General features: G+C 42.7%; 3 protein-coding genes across 7 annotated transcripts; 1 reads left to right on the forward strand and 2 right to left on the reverse strand.

Annotated features, from left to right (window-relative positions):
• Positions 1-33: 33 nt before the first annotated feature.
• LOC6552893 (transmembrane protein 165) lies at positions 34-6,521 on the reverse strand. 4 transcript variants are annotated; one of them, XM_001979965.3, is made up of 7 exons: positions 6,429-6,521; positions 3,863-4,148; positions 3,505-3,795; positions 3,301-3,441; positions 1,791-2,351; positions 816-995; positions 34-747 (listed from the first exon to the last, which is right to left on the reverse strand). In XM_001979965.3, the coding sequence occupies exons 2-7, from the start codon at positions 4,040-4,042 to the stop codon at positions 568-570; spliced, it is 1,533 nt and encodes a 510-aa protein (XP_001980001.1). In that variant the 5' UTR covers positions 4,043-4,148; positions 6,429-6,521; the 3' UTR covers positions 34-567. The 4 variants fall into 4 exon arrangements, with proteins under 4 accessions (XP_001980001.1, XP_026831815.1, XP_026831814.1 ...); XM_026976014.1 differs by lacking the exon at positions 6,429-6,521 and adding an exon at positions 6,047-6,247; XM_026976013.1 differs by lacking the exon at positions 6,429-6,521 and adding an exon at positions 5,883-6,040.
• Positions 6,280-11,975, forward strand: LOC6552892 (E3 ubiquitin-protein ligase RNF123). The gene is made up of 12 exons (XM_001979964.3): positions 6,280-6,349; positions 6,919-7,201; positions 7,260-7,506; positions 7,660-7,805; positions 7,865-8,605; positions 8,667-8,949; positions 9,008-9,323; positions 9,399-9,808; positions 9,871-9,984; positions 10,044-10,694; positions 10,754-11,360; positions 11,425-11,975. The coding sequence occupies exons 2-12, from the start codon at positions 7,038-7,040 to the stop codon at positions 11,742-11,744; spliced, it is 3,999 nt and encodes a 1,332-aa protein (XP_001980000.1). The 5' UTR covers positions 6,280-6,349; positions 6,919-7,037; the 3' UTR covers positions 11,745-11,975.
• Positions 11,976-12,770: 795 nt separating this feature from the next.
• LOC6552891 (soluble guanylate cyclase 88E) lies at positions 12,771-16,919 on the reverse strand. Of its 2 annotated transcripts, none has more exons than XM_015154293.2 (13): positions 16,752-16,919; positions 16,410-16,689; positions 16,139-16,346; positions 15,953-16,076; positions 15,765-15,897; positions 15,410-15,636; positions 15,250-15,354; positions 15,041-15,187; positions 14,839-14,989; positions 13,711-14,782; positions 13,419-13,631; positions 13,086-13,361; positions 12,771-13,019 (listed from the first exon to the last, which is right to left on the reverse strand). In XM_015154293.2, exons 1-13 carry the CDS (start codon positions 16,917-16,919, stop codon positions 12,851-12,853), a joined length of 3,273 nt encoding a protein of 1,090 aa, XP_015009779.1. In that variant the 3' UTR covers positions 12,771-12,850. The 2 variants fall into 2 exon arrangements, with proteins under 2 accessions (XP_015009779.1, XP_001979999.1); XM_001979963.3 differs by having other exon boundaries at positions 13,419-13,652.
• Positions 16,920-22,316: the final 5,397 nt, after the last annotated feature.

The following is a 22,316-nucleotide window of genomic DNA, read 5'->3' on the forward strand; positions in this document are numbered from 1 at the left end:
AATTTCCGCCGCTCATTAAGCACACTTTCTAATTTTTGTTTTGCTCAATTTACTAAGTTTTTCATACAAAAATCGCATAAATAATCAAATCTACAAAGTTTCATTTTGGTTGTTTCCATTAAGTAAACACGGCTACGTAAACAAATATGCGAATAAGGATGTGGGTTATGGAGGGAAGGATACAACTCGGAGGAGCGTGGGCATCGTGGTAGCTCTACACGCGTATGTACAATCATCTTTAATACTTAACACGAACCCGAAACTGAACAATCAAATCAAAGCGATACTAGACAATTGGAAAACAGAAGAATTCATTGTGTGAACTAAAAATGTATGTCATGGCCGAAGCGGAAAGCACTGAAGGCACTTTTTTTGCATAAATATGTCAGGTTGTTTGGCAAGAAAGCTACGTTAAATACATTGATGCATTCCGTCTTGAATGAATTCGATCCTCGCCTGATGCTCCTCGAAGAAAAATGGGGGTTATCAGTTAGTAACTAAAACTAAATCTTCATAATATTGTGGTGTCGTCAACGGGCAATCTCGTTTAGAGTATAAAGTCTTCGCCTACAAGTCATCCGGAGGTATGGCGACAGCGTAGATGGCGAATCCGATGAACACAATGCCACCCACAATGGTGACAGTGCGCACTGAGATTTTGGAAGCCACAAGACGACCACCAATCACAGCCAGGCCGGTGCAGATGCAGTGGCCAATAACACCGCCAGCGATTACGCCATAAACGTCCTGCAATGGAAAATGATTTCGTAACATGTTCTCTCATTAGGCACTTAGGATTAATCCAAACTGCTTACCTTGCTAGCGGCGAGAATAATGGTGGTCAGTTGGGAGCGGTCGCCCCACTCGGCCAGGAAGGTCATCGTAAAGGCCTGGGCCAGGATGCGCATGGTGAAGTAGGTGGCACCTCGTTTCTGTGGACGGCGACGACCGCTCTCGGCGTCACTCACCAGCGCCGCGTTCACATCACGATCCAGCTGTAAAAGAAAATGAGGATTTATATGGATCAGTATGGGATCAGCAGGCGGACTAGAAGGATTCGATGAAAATGTGCGCAAACAAAGGGGTAAAATAGCGAATTAAAATTACATGTAAATACTTTTGAGGCAGAAAACGTGGATACCGCTTTTCCTGCTGATTAAACCAAAAATATAAGCTAAAATCAAAAATCAAAAAACGATCACTTCATCATAACAACATGCAGAGAGGAAATTGGGTGAAATGTGTGCGATTCAATTGAAGTGAAACGATACCAATGAGGAATAAAAGACCTCGGCGACAAAACCAGATGCCAGATGACTTAAAGTTAAAAAATAATTGATGCTTGTGTTTTTTATGAGTTTTAGTTTTTGAGTGTGAGTTCTTTTCTTTTGGTCAAAAAGCACGTGAAACGTATATGATTGGGTAACAACAAAAGTTAGCGGATGTCAGATATATAGATTACCGAACCTCATTCTGATTACATTTTATAGAAATAAAACTGATTACTAACAGTTACTTTTTTAGCCTTTCATTTCCATTTTATAATGGAAATTTATCTTTAGCTTAGCTCTATTGCTCTTTGGAAGACTTGAGATTTTAAGTTAAGGCGGTTTATTAATCTAAATTTTATGATATTGGGGACAGTCCATTTATGACAGTCCATTCAACAATCTCTATGTACGTGTTTAGTGTTAACCCAAAAGCAAAAAGCCAATCAATTCCAATTTCGAAAAACGTAATCGAATGGGAAACGGAAGCGGAACAATCGCAAAAACGGTCTATGGCCTAACCCGTGCTTTGAGAGTGCCATTCACAGGTCCAGAATCCCCGTTCAGGCTGCCGTTGAGACTGTGCATGCTATCGTGTCCGGCCAGCGGAGCACGGGGCTCCGAGGCGCCGCCTACGGACGGATCGGTGGGATGGCCAGCCAGCTGGACATCGACGGTGGTGGTGGAGGCGGCAATGGAGTTGGTTTGTTCGGTCTGGTTCGATGAGGCCGCCGAGTGGGCCGGGCTGCTGGGGAAGGTCTTCATCTTGAGCTGCTCCACAATGCGACCGCCCTCCTTGAGGAACACTTCCGATTCGTGCTGCTCCCGGTCCTCGTCATCGTTGCCAGTTTTATCACAGCTATTTTGCTTACTATTAGTATGGATGGTGGTGCCGTTGTTGTTATTGAGATGGTTGCGCTGCTTTCGCTGGCGATGCTGCATGTCCGTGGTGGAACCTGCTGCCGTCGAAATGGAGTTGCGGCCATGGATGAGCGCCTGCTCGCTGGCATCCTCCTTGTCCGAGTTGCTGTTCTTTCGCTTGCCCTCCGCGTCCTCGTACTTTCGGCTGGCCTTGCGCAGTAACTGCGTTTAGAGCGGCCCACACACAAACCAAAGTTGAGTGCAACATATATATTTTATGTTTGTTTCGATAACATTTTCAGGGGCAACGTTATATCAAATTGTTTAATTTCGTGTTGCATAAAGGAAGAACAATTAAAAATTTGCATTAGCTAGAAATTCGATTGGCAGAAATTTTGATTTTGATTAATATTCTGGTGGAGTTTTCGTTTGCCAAAAAAGATTTTCCATTTCAAACGATTTTCTGGTTTAGTACGAATTTGCTTTGTTCAATAAACTTTTGAAACTCGCTTGTATTTGATATGCGCAAATCGTGCAATTAGTCACATGGGCATAAATGTGTGGTAAATGTTTGTATGTGAATTTCGCGCGATTGATTCTAGATAAATCAAAGCCAAAGATATTCGGAAGCTGAGAGAAACTGAGAGTATGTGGCCACCCAGGTGTTTCACTGACGCTGTTCGGAGCGTCCATTATATGATCGGCTTGGGTTATTCAGTTAAGGTAACCATTGATGTTTTGTTGGGGGCTAACAAAATTTTCTAATTAGCATGCAATCAAGGTGTAATTACAATTATGAAAAGCTTGGAGTTCGTGTTTGATTAGTAATTGTTTGCTTGTTATAGTTCGCGGCTCTCGTCTGAAGCAAATAAAATGGTGTTTAATCTCAAGTAAGACTGAAAACCAAAGCGTGGCATGTGAAGTGATCGCTTTAGCGGAGCATCAATTAGTTGTTGGTTTTTTGTGCTTTACATTTTGCCAGTCGTTATGGTTACAATAATAGTAAAACAACAAATTAAGCGCAGATATTAACAAAAGCAGTAAAAATAACTAATTACTATAAAGTAGCGCAGTAAAGCGTGACTAATTGAAAAAAAGTTAGGATCTAAAGAAACTACTGCAACATGTAGCACCACTACTATATACAAGGGATCCATTAAGGACGACTCACCTCATCCTCGCGCTTGCGCAGATCTGTTTGCACCTCTTCTAGTTCCTCCTGAGCGTCGGTTGGTTTCATTTTGTAGCCGTCGTACAGCATTTTCAAACCAAATATTAAAAATAATGCAGTTGAGATATAATACGTATAAGTCTGTGGGTAAAAATTAGTTTCTTTAGTCTGTGAAGTTATCTATGTCACATTGTGACGACCAACCTTAGGAATAAAGTTCGCTGCCATGCCAAATGCGCATGAGAGTACCGTCATTAGCGCCAAGGCGGCGATGGCACCGCCAAAGACAATCAAACGCGGATGGCGCATGGCCATGATGGCGGCAATGAAGAAAGTCTTATCCCCTAGCTCTGTTAGTAAGATAACAGAGATCGATGCGGTGAACGCATCGATAAAGGTGCCCGTCGACTTTGGCCGATCCGCATCATCCTTTGATTTCTCCGCTAAAGAACTCAGGTCCGTTGGCTTATTTAAATCGCCCTGCACCTCCAAGTTCTGCAAGCATTAAAGTATATTTGTTAATAGGTGGTTCAAAGGAGGAAATAGGTACATATATCCATACGCTCTGTATTCCGGATTCAATGACCGCATTGTCCGCACTATCCGGTTGAGCTTCCGCTGCACAAATTGTGCCGAATGTGAGCACCACCATCAGGGCCAGCGCCATGTGCCATTTTGCCGAGCGCTTCAGGTATACATTGTGTCTGGTCGTCTGCCAGAAGTAAGATTGGTTTTGTGACATCTTCTCTGTCTGTGTTTAGGAACTCTCGCTCCTCTATTCGCGTCGCATGCAAATCTACGGGTTCCTTTGAACTTTAAACGTGTACGTGTCCGTTGCCCTCGACTGACTGCAAAGAAATGAAGTAGGCCCGTTGAGAATCTCGCTCACATGGGGTAAAATATACTAGGCCAGGTACAATGTTTATGGCTAATCGGGCAACAAGTGCTCTCCGCAAAATTATTTGTACAAGGCAAACTGAAAATCACTCGTGCCTGTGTTTGGCCAAGTCAAAACTGGGCTCAATTTCGATGGGGTATGGGGCATGAAGCTGGCGGGGAAGGTCGGAGCTCAGATAAGCGACCACTGCGACAAGTGTCGTCTGATATGGTCAATCAAAGTCGCTGCCCTCGACTGAGTTGGGAGCGCGTACAACTCAGCTGCCTCAGTTCATCCACATGGCACGACCATTCAATACGTCAGAGACCAAAGCACTCAACTATCGATTAGGTAATGGCCAGAAAAACATTCGGGAAACTTTGCTATTTTTTGCTGAATATCAAATGCTCTGCGGGCTCTCCCTTGGCACATTTATATTGTTTATCTTGGAAGTCTTATGGTGCTAAATATTTATGTCTTATTTCGCTTAGATCGCAGTTCGTTATCTTAGGAATTAACCTACAGGCGGAAAAAGCTCGGAAATGATATGCAGACTGGAAAGGTTAAATGTGGTATTAGCGTAATATTTATACTTAAAAATAAAAGAAATTAATACTTTTCATTATCTCTTCAATTATTTATACACAAGTGAAAGGAACTACAACAAATGTGTACTATATGATTTTAAAACAGGACTCCTAAAGATAGAGTATAGATATACACAAATATGTACGTGACCAAAGAATCTGATCTATATCTGATGTACATGCGTAGATTCGTGTGAATATATGTATATAGTTTGGTATATATGGTTGGTAGTTATATATGTTTGTGGGGATTTTCTTTGATGTTGTGAAAATTCAGCGCTTTAAGTGTTGATTAGTAGCAATAATAGCACTTATATTATAAATCCCTATCATATCGTAAACAATTTCTTAGTTATAAAAAGGAAACTATATATGTATGTACTTTCTAAATAATCTAAAACAAATACATCTTTATCATATCTGAGATTAACTCTGAAGGTGTTTAATGCAAATTGTATGCTTTACTGAGTAATTAATATGGCTGAGTTCTTTAAGTATCATGGCCAAGAAAAAACAAAGGGGGTTTCATAATGTTACGGCTTGTTTAAAATGAAGCATCGTTGCTTATGAAAGAATCTGGTGGTTTTCCACTGGCTTTCCTGTAATTCTCATTTGCTTAGCAGAGATCCACCGCCGTGCTTTGCTCGTTTTATATTTGTTCATATTCCATTAACGTCACCAAAGTGGATTTTTGCTCGATAAATAAAAAGGCAGGGGGGTAAGAGCGAGAAGAGCGCGAAAGATATCATTATGTAAACATACAATGTATACGGATTCTTTGAGAGCTCCGTAGTTACGTACATGTAATGGAAAGAAGTGATAAGAAAACTATACATATATGTGTATTTTGGGAGGGCGGATTGGCCAAAATAATGGAAGCATTTGAAACATTGTAAATAACAATTAATTAATACGAATACAAACGTATTTCCAGTCCATTTTAACTGAATTCAAATTACAAACACACACACTCGGAAATTTGCGTTGATTGCCGCGCAAAAAAATAAATAAGAACAAGAAACGGGTCGAGAACGAGCAGATAAATCAATTGCCTAGACTACAAACAACTATACTCAAGTATAATCACAAATAATATTCATTTATGACCAGTTACATACGTATGTTGTAATGGTCTTGTCTTTGAATACTTGGCATTGATTTCTGATTCCCTTCTATTTCTTTTCGCGAATTCTATTTTTGTGAGACACGCAACAACAAGAACAATAAGCACCAAATTTAACGGTTTCACTCCACATCGCTGACCAGTTAGCTACATATGTACGTTTTCTTTTCTGCGTATTAACGTTTTAATACTCTCCACGCGAAGTTATTGACACAAGGTCAACTGTGTGATAGCTAATTTATTTATTTAATAGCCGTCATTATGAGAATTGTTTTCATTGCGTTTCACTTGGCACTTTAATTGCTTTACGTCTTTTTCCCGCCAGATCTAGCTAGCTTTCGGACAAATGGACATCACTATCAGCAACACAGCCGCTGACGACAGCAAATTGTCAATCAATTGAAAGGCAACTGTACTGCTCGTAAATATCAGACATTTCATGAGCATGGAGTGGTTCCTTTGGTAACTAATTTTTCATGAATCATCGACAACTTATAATTTAATTAGCTTTAATAGTGGAGCACAAAAAACACGTCCTTACATTGCGAGAATTACTTTTCGTTCTGATCAGTGTTGGGCAGCGCTCAAAAGCGAGCAGTACTGGACAACTATGTCGAATTTAAACAGCTGTTTGTTGGCGCCTTTAGAAAAAGATGGAGTGTGCTCTGCCAAAGAGCAGGATGGAAGTATTAGGGAGGAGCAAATGTATGCGATATTTTGCGGGGGTCAATGAAAGTAATAAAAAATGAAAGTAATGTACGATTGAAATTTAAATTTGAACGACGATTAGATACAGATTTATATTTTTCAAGACAATTCCCATTTTTATTCACTCGGTTTTGGGTATTAAGTTTTGAATTAAAAACTTGGTTTATGATGACAGGATTTTATTACACTGGGAACAGATTTTTACGGGTCAGCTATCCAAAAATAATAGAAAACTGTTAAATATTTTGTGAAAATTTCATTTCCTTCCAACCATCGGCTTGACGCGTGACTCGATATTTGGCACCGTTAAACAAACTCACAAGGAGTGTCTGAGTTTACCACCCCTAAAGCAAAATAATTCCTTTTTTGTGACGGTCGAGCTCGGAATCAGACACGAATTTGTGTCGCTGGATAAAGCTGGCATTGAAATGACAGAGCCAAGATGTCGATATCAAAATTATTCGTGAAAGTATTCAACGAGGATATATTCGAGCAGGTCGACCACGATAATCTATACTCGGATCTGGACGATGACTTGGAAGGCGCTAATTGCTCAACGGTTCCGGATCCGAGACCAGCAAAGCTCGCCGATTTGTCTGTTACCAAGTAGGAGTGTCTTGAGCCCCTGAGGTGTACCTCTACTATAGACAACCCTTTCCTTTAGGCAGATGATCATAGTGCGAACATGGCTAGATGACAAGTTCCAGCAAATCCAGACCGACAGCAATGAGGAGATCCGGCGCCTGTACATGGAGACAGAAAGTCGCATTGGCCCGGATCTGACCATATTCGATGTGGACTACACGACTACAGTGCGCGTGTCCTCGGATCGCCTGGCCCTGCGCTCCCAAGGCAGCTTCAACACGGTCCGGTCTAATTGTTGCGTGTACGGCGGTCGCTGGATGTATGAGGTAATCACTATTATAGGGAGTGGGCGTGGGAGTGGGAGTAGCTATAGATTGGGGAATGAGTGCTTGATTTGGCGGTGGTTGAGCACAGGTCAATGACTCGTATTGAGGAGTGTGGGTTGCTCGTGCGTACTAAGAACGTGTAATTTTTTACAGATCCACCTCCACACTAAGGGCGTCATGCAGATTGGTTGGGCCTCCAACTCCTGCCAGTTTAATGAAAACAGCGGTGTGGGGGATACAAAGTCCAGCTATGGATACGATGGCAGCAAACAGCAGATCTGGCATATATCCACCAAAAAGTAAGCTTTTGGCATATATCCACAATATATTCATAATTCATTTATGATTACATTTCTAGGTACGGCGATAAATGGCAGATTGGCGACGTTATTGGCGTGACTATTGATGTGGATAAAGAAGTGATCGAGTATTATCGAAACGGACGTTCGATGGGCGTGGCATTCAACAAGTTGGAAAAGGGTCCGGGCATCTCATTCTTCGCAGCCGTTTCCTTGGGCTATACGCAGGGTATCGAGGCTAACTTCGGGAACCGCCCCTTCATGTATCCGATATCGGGCTTCCAACCGCTCATGGCCCGACCTATCCTTAAGCTGCAGCGTGCCAACCTCCTGTTGACCTATTTGGTCAATCTCGCTGGCATCTTCTCCAAGTACAATGCCCAATCTGGGATGTCAGCCACAAATGGCACAGAGGCCCGCGTTTCCACTAAAAAGACCGTCTACTGCATATTTGCCACCTTGCTGATTGAGAAGTTCACCAATGAGATATTTGATCCATACATCATCGAAGACGTGCTGCTGAATAAGATCTCGAGCCTGGCAAATCTAGCGTCAGAGAAGGAAAACTCTTACAGCGTACTCCACGGCTTGCTATCTCTCTTCTGGAACTACATGGAGGGCGACGAGATCAAGTTTGTGCTTCGGAAGCTAGTGAACGCTTTGCTGTCTACTTTTACGCATACGATACAGGGCTTGGACTATGAGAAGCATCGCCAGGCGCTCGGAACGCTGCATTGCCTATGCCTGCACGAACAGACCAGAAAGTATCTGCTGGAAGGAAAGCTGTTCAAGAAGCACTGGTACGGCTAAGAGATGAAACTCATGTAAAATGTTGGACGATTCTAATAATCTTTCGTTTAGCCTCGCCTTTTTCCTGTACATACATCCGCTGGAGTTCTACATAATGGAGGAGCTGCTACCCGACAGTATGGCCTGGACAGAAGGAATCGATGGGCCCAAAGAAAAATATCTGAACGTTGTCGAGAAGGTGCGCAAAGTTACGGAGCCCCTGTATGCGGCACAAAAAGATTTTCTCTGCACACTGTTGATCAACTCGGATGGGACAAGGGAAAGTCCATCAAGCCGCTCAATATTTTTGGGCAAATTGCGTCGTTATGTAATCGATCTCAGCATGGAGCAAAGGGTAAGTGTGACCACAGATGATTTTGCATGGAGTTCATAAATCTTTTATCCTCATGTAGCCCTTCCACGCATTTTTCTTCATGCAATCGAGCATACAACATCCACTCGATGCGCCTGTGGCCCTTGCCTTTGCTAGCATTCTTATTGATCAGATCCGCTCGATGTTCAAGGAAGAAATGCCTACCAAGAACGTGGAGGTGAACAGCGATTTTTTCATAGATGGTACCTTTGACTACATGCACTTTGATCGCGTTGGAGGTGTCTTGTCCCATTTAAGGAAAGTGCATCGGGCCGACATCGATGCCAGGTTAGGATCTGCTCGAACTCAGCAAATTTATGAAGATGATAGGCAAAACTTGCGAGTCAATGAAGTGGGTATGTATGCGATAACTTCTTGTAGATGCTAAAGCACCCAGTAAGCAAATTACAACATGTAATTTATAATTTCAGATACTACGCTTTACCTTTTGGGCGAAAACATAAACAACGTGGCTGTAGTTGGACACACTCAGGGTGCCAACAATACAACCTACACCCATTTCTTAAATACACGACCCAATAACAGCACCGACTCCTCGCCGGGCAACGCTGATATGGAGGCCAGCCTTTGCGAACTTCTTGATCTGTGTATCATCTTTTACTACTCGGCTGGCCACAAGTATATAGTAAAGATAGGCGCGGTAAGGGACGAGATCGCTGCTCTAAATGAAGTACTCAAGGAGACGAAGTTCTACCGGGAGGACATTGAGCGTAAACTAGGTGCATTGGAGCAGCATGCCAATGTCTGTATGAACGAGAATCACCAGCATGTGATGGGCGAGCTGCGGTCCAAGTTCAGTCAGCGGCAGAATGTTTTTGCTGTAAGTGGGTAATTTGCCAATCGCTGTATAAACATTTAGAATGTGTTACTTCCCATTTGCAGACACGCTCTATTGCGCTGGCAAGAAAACAAGTTTGGCTAAGAGGGGTGGCCCTGAACAGTCACAGGCGATCCCTGCTCATATGGCTACTAGAGCGCATGCTACGAACCTTGACGGTATGCAGATTCATTTGTAATATTAACTCCTATTGATTTTATTCTTACCCCCTCTTCAGAGTGCCTCAAATACGGGTTCATTGTTCTCATTTGTACCTGAGGTGTATGTTAATACACTGCCTATTCTGCTGGATGCCGTAATGGACTTTAGTCACCATGACTTGAAAGCCCAATTCGAGGCCTCAGATGCGGAATGCAGCGTGAACGCAGCAGCGGAGTTTCTCGGCATTCATTCGGCAGATCCGCGCATTGTGCTTGCGTCCTGCAAGGACTCACTGCTGCAAGCTTTGGGAACGCTCACCTGCCACAAGTCCGGAGTGCGAGCTCTGGAACGAACTTCGAAGAGGTCTCAAGCTAGTCTGGTTCGTGCCCTGCTACGCCCCTATGAGAACAGGGCTTGGGGCCAGAGCAATTGGCTGCTATTGCGCTTTTGGATGGGCGAGGGATATGCCTACAAGGATTCCCGCCAGCCCTCTGTGTGGCAAGGTGGCTCGCTGCCCCTCCACCAGGGACTGTGTCGCAGTCGTTCCAGAAACGAGACGCATACAGGATTGCTGCACAACGTTGCTCCGGCTAATCCTTCAAAGCATTTTCAGCGTTTAATCGGCACAAAATTGTTGGAAGATGAGCCTTTTGCTACCGCCTTCCTGAACTCTGTGCTAAGCCAATTAAACTGGGCTTTTTCGGAATTTATTTTACTGCTTCAGGAGGTCAGTTTTTGGTTCGATTTCAACGATTTACATAAACTGTATTTAACCATATTTCGTAGATCCAAAACACCGCTCAGAGGCAGGAAAACACACTTTTTGAACCCAAGCAGCTCAAGATTTGCTCCATGTGCTTTGAATTGACTGTTTCGCTCATGCGATGCCTGGAAATGGTCATCACAGCAGCGCCTGAAATCGTCACGGATGAGTCTCGTCCGAACAGCGATCTGTTGCTAAATCGCATATGTCAGCTGATCAGCCAGGTGCTCTCGCGGGTTACAGTGCCACCCGGATGCTTCCAGTTCGTGGTGGACATGTGCTCTGCGGATCTAAATGCAGTCACCCACTATCCCATAGTGACCGCTGCTTTGGGGATATTGCTGGCCTTAATGCAGGACGAGATGGAGAGCGATTTGAGACCTCAGATTGTAACGCGGGTGTCCCGGGCTTTTCTCACCGATCCGAGCTTCCAGTTTGCCACGCTAGAGTTTGCACTAGGAGAAATACGGACACCACTGCTGGAGCAGAAGAATATACCGCGCGGTAACTTCGATCCCTCTTCCAGGCCGCACATTGATCCGCTGACAAACGATGTACGTGTGCCTCTACCTAATAATTCCAAACGTATTCGTGCCGATCCGCCAATCCTGAAGTTTGCCCTTAATGATTGTAAGTATTTTAAAACGACAATGAAATAATTATAAGTTAAGCAACGTTTCAATCCATTTCGCAGTTCCCTCTCATGTGTCCTGTGAAGAAATCGACAATGTTCGCAGGCTTATTGAGAGCTTGCGAGTGAAACAGACTCTGCTTTCGGACATTACACTGCCATCGGAGGACTCCCTGTGTCCGATTTGCTGCGCCAAGCCCATCACTGCCGTTTTCACGCCCTGCAAGCATCAGTCCTGCAGCGACTGCATCATGCAGCACATGATGAACTCCAAGGTGTGCTTTTACTGTAAGACCACTATTCAAACCATTGAGACTCTGGACGGTACGGTCATCTATTCCAATGAAGATGTTGTTCAGACGCCAATGATCGAGAGAGCCTAAGCAAAAAACCCACCGATAGCCCAACCAAATCTAGTCGAACTCCTACGCTTTGAGTGTATATATACATATATTTGGGTACATTAACTTGTATCGTTTCGTAAAATTTTTGTTTCAGTTGTATGCTTGCCATTATAAGTTCAGATGTGATATGCCAAAAGTGCAATGAAAATAAGTTGAAAAAATGAGGTATTCAACAGATTACAACTCAGAAATATATTAAGTAGCACAATATTTAATTTTGCTATTTTTATTTGCCATGCTTTTATACTGTTTTTCTCGATGAGTTAATATAGGAAACAAAGTGAATGCATTTATTTTGAAATAAATACAAAAATGTATAAATCTTTGTGATTTATAGTTTTACAACTGTCAACCTAAGATCTCTTAATAAAGGATGTGCCACTTTCAGATGAACAAGTATGAAAGCCATTCCATGATTTATTGTCTTTGGAATAGACCAACAAATTAATACATAGGGGAATAACATTTCAACTTTGCTATATTGCGCATCTATTTATTTGAATAGTTATCTGAGTTGTTCTTTAAAACATTTAGAAAATACATAGCTCCGATTTGCTTTGGAAATATTTTGTTAGTACTCGTCTACACATATAATCTACTTAATCATTTAACTACTACAAATATATAGAGATTTTATAGTACATTTATTTAGTATAGTTTATTTTGTGAGCAAATTCTGCTTCAGGTGGTTTCATGAAAATGTACGGAAAATGTCTTTCCTTTTGTAGTTTGATTTCCTGTTGGTATTGTCATATTTAGAGGTCAAGAAATTTAAAATCTTTTGAGTAATACACATAGGTATCAAGGGTGCTAACAGTTTTTACAGATTTTTAGCATATTTAGACACTGAGTTGCCAAATTTTAAAGCCCTGCTTGACTAGCTATAGTCGGGGTACACGTAACATGTAGGTACATTCTTTATCTAAGCTATTCTATACACTATGAGATTCAACATCTATCTAAATCCTAATAATTGCCGACTAGTTATTATTACTATACCAAAAAGCACGCGGGAACATTGAGCGGAATTCGAGTCAGTATACATGATATGGAATTGGTGAGAGATGTGCTCGTGCTGCCATCCTCTACAGAATTCGGCAGGCATTCGAGTGCATCCGGTGAGAGTGACGTCCATTTCCGTGTCCAAAGCCGCTGCAGCACTGATGGGTTATTCCGCCACGTGGAGGATGCTGGAAACTCTGGCTGTTGCTCATCTTCGGATCCATGTGATGACAGCTAGGAGCATGACTATGACTATGTTGCGGGAGGGAAGACAATGTTTGTAAGGAATATAGAAGGTGCGATTCAGGATCAACTCACCCATGACTGCACAGGCCGGAGTCTGAGATGGAGCTGGGCATCAGGCGCTGTTGCTGCTGCTGCGGCGGCGGAGGCAGAAACAGTGGACACCCACCGGCGGCCAAGTCACCACCGCCATCATGGCCATAGAGGGCCAACCGCATGTTGGCCGCCTTTGTCGCCGACTGGGACTCCACTTCGTGTACCTCTTCGATCATCTTGTCCAGCTTTTCCATTGCCTTGGTCTGCTTGGCGGCCAGGAAGGCCTTTCGCGCTGCCTTCGACATTGAGTGCGGTCTGGAAAATGATGTTCATGTTACTTTTGCAAAGATGTTGTCCTGCTTGTTAGCTCACCTGGCTGGTGCCGAGCTGGAACGATTGGGTGGGGGCGAGTGCAGGGAAATGGATGATACCGAATCCTTCGAACCTGGTCGTTGGCTGTCGCCTTTGCTGGTACTGGCCTGAACCATTTGTACCACTGGGGCCACTGTCATTGGCGGCGACTTGGAACGCATTGGACACACAACGGCAGCCACGGCAGTTGGAGTGGTAGCATCCAGACTGCTGCTGGTGGAGAAAGTGATTTTCCTAATAACGGAGGAGTTGGCTTGCGGAGCTCTAACATATAAACCATCTAAGAACTTACTTCAGCTTGGTCGCCTTGTCGCGATCCAATGATGCACTGCTGCAGCTGGCCGTTTCTCTGGCTGGAGCTGTCGACGGAGGCGTCACCTGGTCCATGGCGGCCAGTTCCTCCGGTGTAAACTTATCCGGATTACTAGGTCTCGGCTTTGGCGGTGCGCTGCCAATCCGGAATGGAGGAGTTGGGCTAAAGCCGCATGGTGTCGGATTGTTGTTGTTGTTGGCCAGTGAGGAACGGGAGATTTGCAGGTCCTCGAGAAACTCCTCAGTGTCCAGGATGAGAGAGCCGAAAATATCCGAAGGAGTCCGCATAAATACGTGGCCCGTGGAATTGGACCGGGACTCGCGACGCCTCTCCTGATCCGGTTGGGCGCTGCCCCTCACCGGAGAATTGGCTACACTACGCCGAGCCACATCCTTAAAGGTTACGGGTGAGTAGATGCGGCTGTTCCGGTCGTCCGGGGGTGGACCTCCACCCGCCGCCGCTCCTGTTGTGGCAGAAGCTGCTCCTCCACATACTGGCGGTACCACTTCAGATGAACCTCCGGTTAATGCCTCCGCCACCACCGTCTGGTGGTGCAAGGACATGTGTGCCGCTGCAGCGGCAGTTAGTACCAAACCGGAAATGCTTGACGAAGGAGCCATCACATCCACAGCAGGAACACTGGTGGCGGGACTGGAAACTGCCAGGGAAACCGAAACGGGAACCATCGGAGTCAACGCTTTGGATACTGGAGGCATTATGGCCTTCGTCTTGGGTGTGGGCGTTGGTGGAACAGGTGAGAGCGGATGGACCTGCAAAGCGGCGGTTAGCTGCAGAGGCAGCCGGTTCTCACGCTCCTCCAGCCAATATGTGCCCATGGTTCCCTTGCCCTTTACATCGATCTCACCGCGCTCGATGATCTTGTAGTTGGGTCCGATAAGAACCTTCGTGGACTCGGATATGTGCACCTTCATGGCGATGCTGGTGGACTCCATTCGTGAAGCGGTATTCACCGTATCCCCAAAGAGACAATAGCGGGGCATCTTAAGGCCCACGATGCCCGCCACCACGGCGCCCGAGTGGACGCCCACACCTGAAGGGGATCAGCTGGAACATTAATATATAAATAAAGATGGAATATTTTCTCACGTATCCTTAAGTGCTGGCCCGTTGAGGGATCCTTCAGATCGGTAATCGCGTCCACCATGTCCAGCGCCATATCACAGACTCGCTCGGCGTGATTGGCATCCTTATCAGGAGCCCCCGCCACCACCATATACGCATCACCAATAGTTTCCACCTAGGAATCATGGGTTAGCATAGAGGCAAACAATATTGGAATGAACCGCACCTTGTAGACTGAATTCCGCTCCGTCAGCTTATCGAAAATGGAGTACATGGCATTTAGCATGGACACTACCTCCATCGGAGTAATGCGGCTGCAAATCTCGGTAAAGGTCACGATGTCTGAGAACAGGATGGAAACGCTATCGAACATCTGTTGAGATAACATATGATATTGTAAACAGTATCTAGGATATTGTTCTGAGGGACACTCACCTCACAGGTATCAATGGGATTCTCGCCTCGTCGGAGCCTATCAGCCACCTGCTTTGGTATCATCTGATACAGAAGCTCATCCGTTCTCCGCATCTCCTCATCCAACTTCGGATTGCACCTTGTTATTTATGAGCAAAATACCCTTTCTTATAACTCTTACCAATCTCATGGACTCCTCCAGCTTCTTTGACTTCTGCTGTTCTTGATCCAGGGCCAACTTGAGTTCCACCGATTGTTGAGTACCCGCCAGCATAAGATCCCTACTGAAGTCGTGCATGGACAGATCGTTGATATATAGACCTGTGGTTATTAGCGAGGTCAGATCCGGCATTACGGGAGTACCCAGAAACATGATCATGCGCCAGTTCTCCATGTAGACCATTTGACCTGAAAAAAATACGAAAAATAACACTTTCTTTGAACACAGTTTTATAATTTAACGAAAGTTCAACAAAATGAGTTCATTTTCGTAAGACATTTCGGTTTGCCTTTTGATAATAAGACTTTTGACTTACCTTTTAATCTAAGAGACTTTTCCGGTTCGCTGCCATCTTCATGCTGAAGTAAGTCCTCGTTTTGCACATCGAACCTCTCAGTAACTGGATCCACAGTGACCAGCTCAAAAATGTTGTTAGTGCGATTGAGTATCTGATAGGTATTTAGGGGTTACGTAATGCTATGTATATTAAAGGCACACGCTTACGGTCTGAAACTTGAATGCAATTAGTGGACGAACTAGGTCAAACCAGGCCGTTATTTTTTTTCCCAGAAGTTCCGGTAAAATCACCATTAAAGAGTTACCAATACTTCGCACAACCATATCGGCACTAAATTTAAACAAATTCATCAAAAGTTAAAGAGTATTGCAATAAAAATAGGGTTTACTTACCCGAAGACCATACAAAAGGGAAAGATCTCGAACAACACATGAGCACTGATGGGCAGGTGCTTCTCCTCTCGGGTCATTGCCAAGGACGCTAGTGTGAACGCCCTATTATCGAAGGTCAGTTGGAAGGTCACGTGGACCGTGTCGAACAGGATCTCCTCCCGAACGAGCTCGATGTGCATCTCCTTGTGATAGAAATACCGTGCCACCTCTGAATTTATAATCGATATAATCAAAATCAGCTAGTACCCTCCAAACAAGTGCTCGGCATTACCTCGGATTTGACCCATCGTGTAGTAGACGAATCCTCGACGCTTGGAACGGTAGTGCAGGGTCAGACCCTGCTTCGTTTCGTTTTCGCAGATAAAGCTGGGAGCCCGCATCCGCGGATAGGAGAACTTCAGGTACTCATGCAGGTTGTCCAGTCCATTGAGGAAGTCGCGCATGTGGCGACCCAGAACGGAAAGGACACGATCGTAGCCATACTGGCCCACAAAGCCCACAAAGTAGACGCCCATCTGGTCCATGAAATCCCGCTCGGAAACGCCCAGCACCTACAAACGTGTGTTAGTTTCGAAGGAACGAACTTCATGTATTTTGAGTATTTGGCACACACCTGTTGAGCCTTTTTGGCCAGCTTCTGCAGCAGATTCTCGGGATAGACCTGATGGACGCTGAAGGAGGGCGAATCGATGCCTGCCTGTCGCCGGATGTCCTCCCATTTCTCCTCGCCGTAGACGGACTTGATGTACTCGGAGAGGTTCTCCAGCAGCAGTCCGTACATCTTGTGGCAGAGGGAGTCACTTCCTTAGGCTTCACTTGGCTGACATTGACAGACCGGAATCAATTGATTGACACCCGACTTAGGTCACTGGCTTAATTAGATGTACAGGAAATGAGTTTGAATGGGCCTATATAAGGTGATCAATCAAAGTGGTTTCACAAAAATATACAAAATAGGTTTTAATATCCTTGACATAGATTCTGTTCAAGAATTTGTTGCTTCTTTCCGCATTTTTAATGTCTTTTTAATGGCTTGGCATACTTTTTAAGAGAATTTATGGATTTCCTCAGTGTGAGTTTGCATTACACATACGCCCGAGTGGCTTCGGTCTGCCTGAAAAACTGTGCCATTTTTCAGCAGGTCCACTTTGACCGCGAAATCATTGAAAAACTGAATGCCTTACTTGATTCCAATGGACCAGACTGTCCATTGCATCCCTCTGTTGATTCAGCGTGTCATCGCATCCATCGTTCCACCCATCCGCGGAGACAACTGTCTCGCCATGGCTTTCAACGCCACTTTGTTGGCCCAAACCAAGGCTCGTTAAGATCTATGGGAACTAGCAAAGTGGTGGCACGTTTGCGGTATTAATTGGGAATCTTATATCTTGGAAGGGAATTATATTTCGTATAATTTTGAATTTAAAATCAAATCGTTATCTAACTGCAACTCTTAGAAACTGTTCTATTACCTCAAAACTTTTACAAGCCCGTTTCCTTTAATAACATGACCTAACCACACAGTTAAGTCACAATAAATTGGCCTTCAGGAAAAGCCATAAAGTACTTTCAATTAGTTGGGATAATTACATTACATGCCGCACTGTGACTGCAGTATGCAACATATATGGTACATATAGCAGTCATTAAATCACTCAGTTATATACGTGGCTGACATTTGAGTGGAGGAACTCGACTTTTCCATCGCCCAGTTCATTATCCTTGGGCAGGACGAAGCTAATTGCCGCTGGCCCAAGGATCTGTTAATTTAGCCAAGTCCAACTGAGTTGTGCTCACAATTTAGAGGCAAGGACAATTGCTATTTATTCGCTCCCCCCTTGAATCTGGGCTAATTGAATTGCATTCACATTCAAAGAAATGCACCTGGCTCTGGCCATGGCTACTAAGAATAAATTTCACTACGACACCTTGAGGCGTCTCGGCGGCACGGCGCAAATGAATGGGATCTGGTGGCATATGTTTCCTCCTCGAATGCAATTCGCATATGCTCGTCTCGATTGGCAACTAAGCCAATTTGCCAACTGGAAATTGAGTCGAGCACTTGGCTGCGCTCCTTTGGGAAATTCGCAGCCTGATGCGCCCAACTAACCAACTAACCAACTAACAATTGCGGCCAAATTACACCAAGACTGCAGCAGCTGCGAAGGAACCAAGGACATGCAACCCAGCCAAGTTGCAGGTGTCGATTTGTACAAGCCCTCACTTGTGCCCTCTGCACCCATAATTCACAGTTCGCCTTGTTTATGGCTTACTGCCATTTGTTGTGTCACAAGTCATTTCAGGCGCTTTAAACGTGGCCCATTATCCCTTCGCCCATAAATCGCCCGCTGGCGAATCAGGGCTGAAATCATAAATTTATGCATATCAGGGCAATTTGTTTGTGGCTCATGGTTTTTAGCTTTGCGTTAAAAAAGAAAACACATGAAAATTGTTCTGGTTTGATTACGGTAAAGTATGATTTATTCGGCGTTTGCAGAAAGGATATATAGAATAATATGCAATTTAAATACGTATGGGAAATAAAAATTGCAGTACCTACTGACCATAAACTGTGTAATATACTCAATTTGAATTTGTATATTTATTTAAATAAAATAACGTACAAAATATATTTCGGAAGCGTTGTTTTGCTTAGTGGTTAGTAATTAAGTATAGAATTTGCTATAAACAAAGGAAAAATAACTGTATCCCTTGACGTCAACTTGCTAATATACCTTGCATCGAGTCGATTTAATGTTTTGTTTTTTCCTGTCTTTTTTCTATTTTCCGTCTTTCTTTTTATACACAGATAAATGCCCAGATAAATCTTTGCTATATGTACGTGGTTCCAAATAAAAAACAGCTTCAAAATATTTTCATCACACAATGATGTGTGAAATACAGAAAACGACACAAAACTAAACGAAAAAGACAGAAGTCCTGAGAAACTGCCAAAGTACAAGACAATGAACAAGTTAAAAATTTGGACAGCCAAAAGACAGGCTAAAAAATAAACGAAACTTTCAGTTTTGACCTTCCAATATTTTGGTATTGGACAGTAGACACCCCCATAAAGAACTATATTATAATATCGAGAAACACTTGTGCCAAACATATCAAAACATTGTCCACATTTGTGCTGTCATCTATGGGCCAAATGGACTCGAGTAATCTTTATTCATATACTTTGTATAATTGTATATGTAAGATTCTTTTTATTACATACTTGCTTCCCCTTCGTTTCATGAATGGAATGCAGAGCCAGAATAAATGGCTTTTGTGTGCTTGTATTCATTTGTATATTATACACTGAAAGTCAAAAATAATAAACAGGATGTACAAGTTGTATCTCTGTGACGTCAGCAGCGTATTGATAAACGAATGACTTCTTCGCAAAAAGAGGAGGACAGTTCAGAGGAAATAAATTGCAAGTGGGTGGTCACTGGCGAACCATTAATGGCTTTCTTTATTATATTTGAAAACCGAAAAATTGTATCCCAAAGTGTCAGCAGCAATGTTCTGTAAGCGACTCAAAGCAAGTGGCAAAATATTAATTCGCTTTCCCATTTTGCCAGTTTGTCTGACCATCATCAATCTATCACCAGAAAAATTTGCGACGGAATTCAAGGTTAGTTCTGTACAATTTCCATATGAATCTATTAAATCCGCATTAACTGCATTGACCCTTGTGTCCTTGGGGATCAAGAAGATGAAAGGAAATAGACACTAATTTATTTATAAAAAAATATATGGGCCAAGCCAAACATGCCAAATAACTTGTGGATTTTTCAAAATTTTCAATTTTCCAGTCCGACGAAGAAATCGTCTGGCATTCAATTTTAATGAAATTATAAACAAAATGTGTGTTCTCAGGCACATAGCTTCTGAAAGCCAAATAAATTATGGAAGGCAAACCCCCTGTGGCATTGAGCAAATACACACATACTCGTATCTCTTAATACATAAAGCCCCATAAATATCCATTTTTTGCTCCCCCGCGATCTGCAATTGTGCGACTGCAGAAACAATTAATTTTCAAGTTCATTTGCGTGGGAGCAGGCCCGATCCCAATCCCAACCCAATCCCAATCCGATCAGATTCTAGCTGGCCAAAGGCTATAGATACGGATTTCGGCTGCAAAATCAGGCGAGAGAATATATCCACGCGAATACATCGAGTACACATATTTATTTTTATATTTCTAGCAGAATTCATTTGAAGGTGTCTGCTATATGTTAAGGTTAACCATCGTTATATATAGAATCGGCCAAACTATGTATTAGTGCCACATAATGTGTGTATTTTTATTCAAATTGTGTGATAGACAGCATAGAGTGGGAAAAAGCTTTTCAGCTGAGGCATTAGAAGCCATTAAGCTCTATTTATGAGTCCCCAGGTGATGCAAGTTGAAAAAAGGACTCTAAAAGAGTAGAGGAAAGTATTAACTGAAACCCCTTTCAACAAATTAATTTTGCTTTTATTTATATGGGAAATCTATTGAAAGGAGAGCATACAAAACGGTCACAAAACACAATGCATTCGGTACAAAACAAAAGGCTGAAATATATATTTATTTTCGCTAATTCCCTATGACTCAAAGTGGTATTTATATTAATTATATTTTGTAGCTTTTCTGCGCTGCTGAGCCAGAGCAAATTGCGCATACGCATCGTTGACATTGTAGGATCTCTATAATTCGTTTTTCGTTTCATTTCATTTCACTTGCGAAAACTATAATCGACCTTCACATTGGGAAAGCAATTTGTTACAGACCAAGTGCCAGAGTAATAAAATGTTTATAAAGTATATGCATTCTGCATATACATATATGCATTTTACTTTCTGACAGCTAAATGTCTGCTCCCCTCACCCTAAATTAAATGCAGTTTAAATTAATTTGGGTATAAACTGCATTATAAAATGTGGGGAATTTGCGAAAGCAATTTGTTTGACGTTGCTTGCATTTGTGCCATTAAATAATGAGCTTACATTTTGACCCCAATCCTCAAGGGCCATAAATTTCTCTAAGATAATTGTTTGTTAAGCCGTTTGGCAAAGAAATTATTTTAGAAATAATTGAATTGTATGAGCAAATTGAATTTAGCTTCCTTTTAAGGGTATGCAATTCCTAGCCAAATTGTGTGTGTCCTTCAGCACAACATCAAAGATGAAAAGTACACAATCAAATGCCAATAAACTAAAATTAAGTTAAAAAAAACGACAAAACGAAAGTAAAACAAAAAGTTGCTCAATGCATTGGGAAGCCAAAAAAGTGTGCCAGAAAGTAAAAGTTGAATCACATCACCGAAATCACTGATTGGCCGAAACGAAAACCTTTGCCAGGTATTTCCCAATTTCCCGTGAGTTTTAGTGCATTTTCATTTGATTTTCTATTTGGTTCATCAAACCGCATTCGGTTATTCAAAGTCAAGTTCAAGTTTAAATGACGCTGCAAGTCTGTTTAAGGGTAAAATTTACAAATTAGCCTTATGTAAGCTAAACAAACAAAGTCAAAAGAACATTTCAATGCACTTGCTGTTGGCATTGAGTTCATGGGTGGAAAAAGAAAACACATGCAGGAAGATCTGTAAGCGATCTGCACGATTGAAAAGGTCAAACCGATCTCCATGAATGTATTCACTATTATTAGAAACATATATACTGCCTGATCTGCCCTTCAACTCTGTCCAATGTAATTGTATATGAGGGGCAAGCTTTAGCCATCTTTGTTTATTCGTTTTCGTAGGAATTTCCCTGGAAAAATTGTGTTTGGATTATCAAGCATTAGGTCGCACGTGGGCAGAGAAGGTATACCCTTCGGGAGGGTATCTATAAAATGTATGATTTTTTTTTACTGATGTAATGTAATGTAGTAGTATAGTATTTTAGAAAACCAATCAACAGCAAAATATTATTAAATTTTACATAATACGTTTAAAAATGTAAAACTATCTATATAGGTAGGCATCATACATCATATACATATGGTCTAGTTAAAGTATCTGTGATCTGGCTTGAAATCTGGACCACTTTTGTTTATTTATCTGTGTGGGAATGTTGCTGGAAATGGTTTTTCCATTATCAGGAAACTAAATTTTAGCTAATGCCAAAACCAAAAAAAACGTAAACAAATAAACGGAATTTAAATGCTGTTGGGGCAAAATTCCAACGACAAAAT

Source organism: Drosophila erecta, unplaced genomic scaffold (assembly GCF_003286155.1).
Source record: "Drosophila erecta strain 14021-0224.00,06,07 unplaced genomic scaffold, DereRS2 tig00000000-arrow-pilon, whole genome shotgun sequence".
Taxonomy (NCBI): domain Eukaryota; kingdom Metazoa; phylum Arthropoda; class Insecta; order Diptera; family Drosophilidae; genus Drosophila; species Drosophila erecta.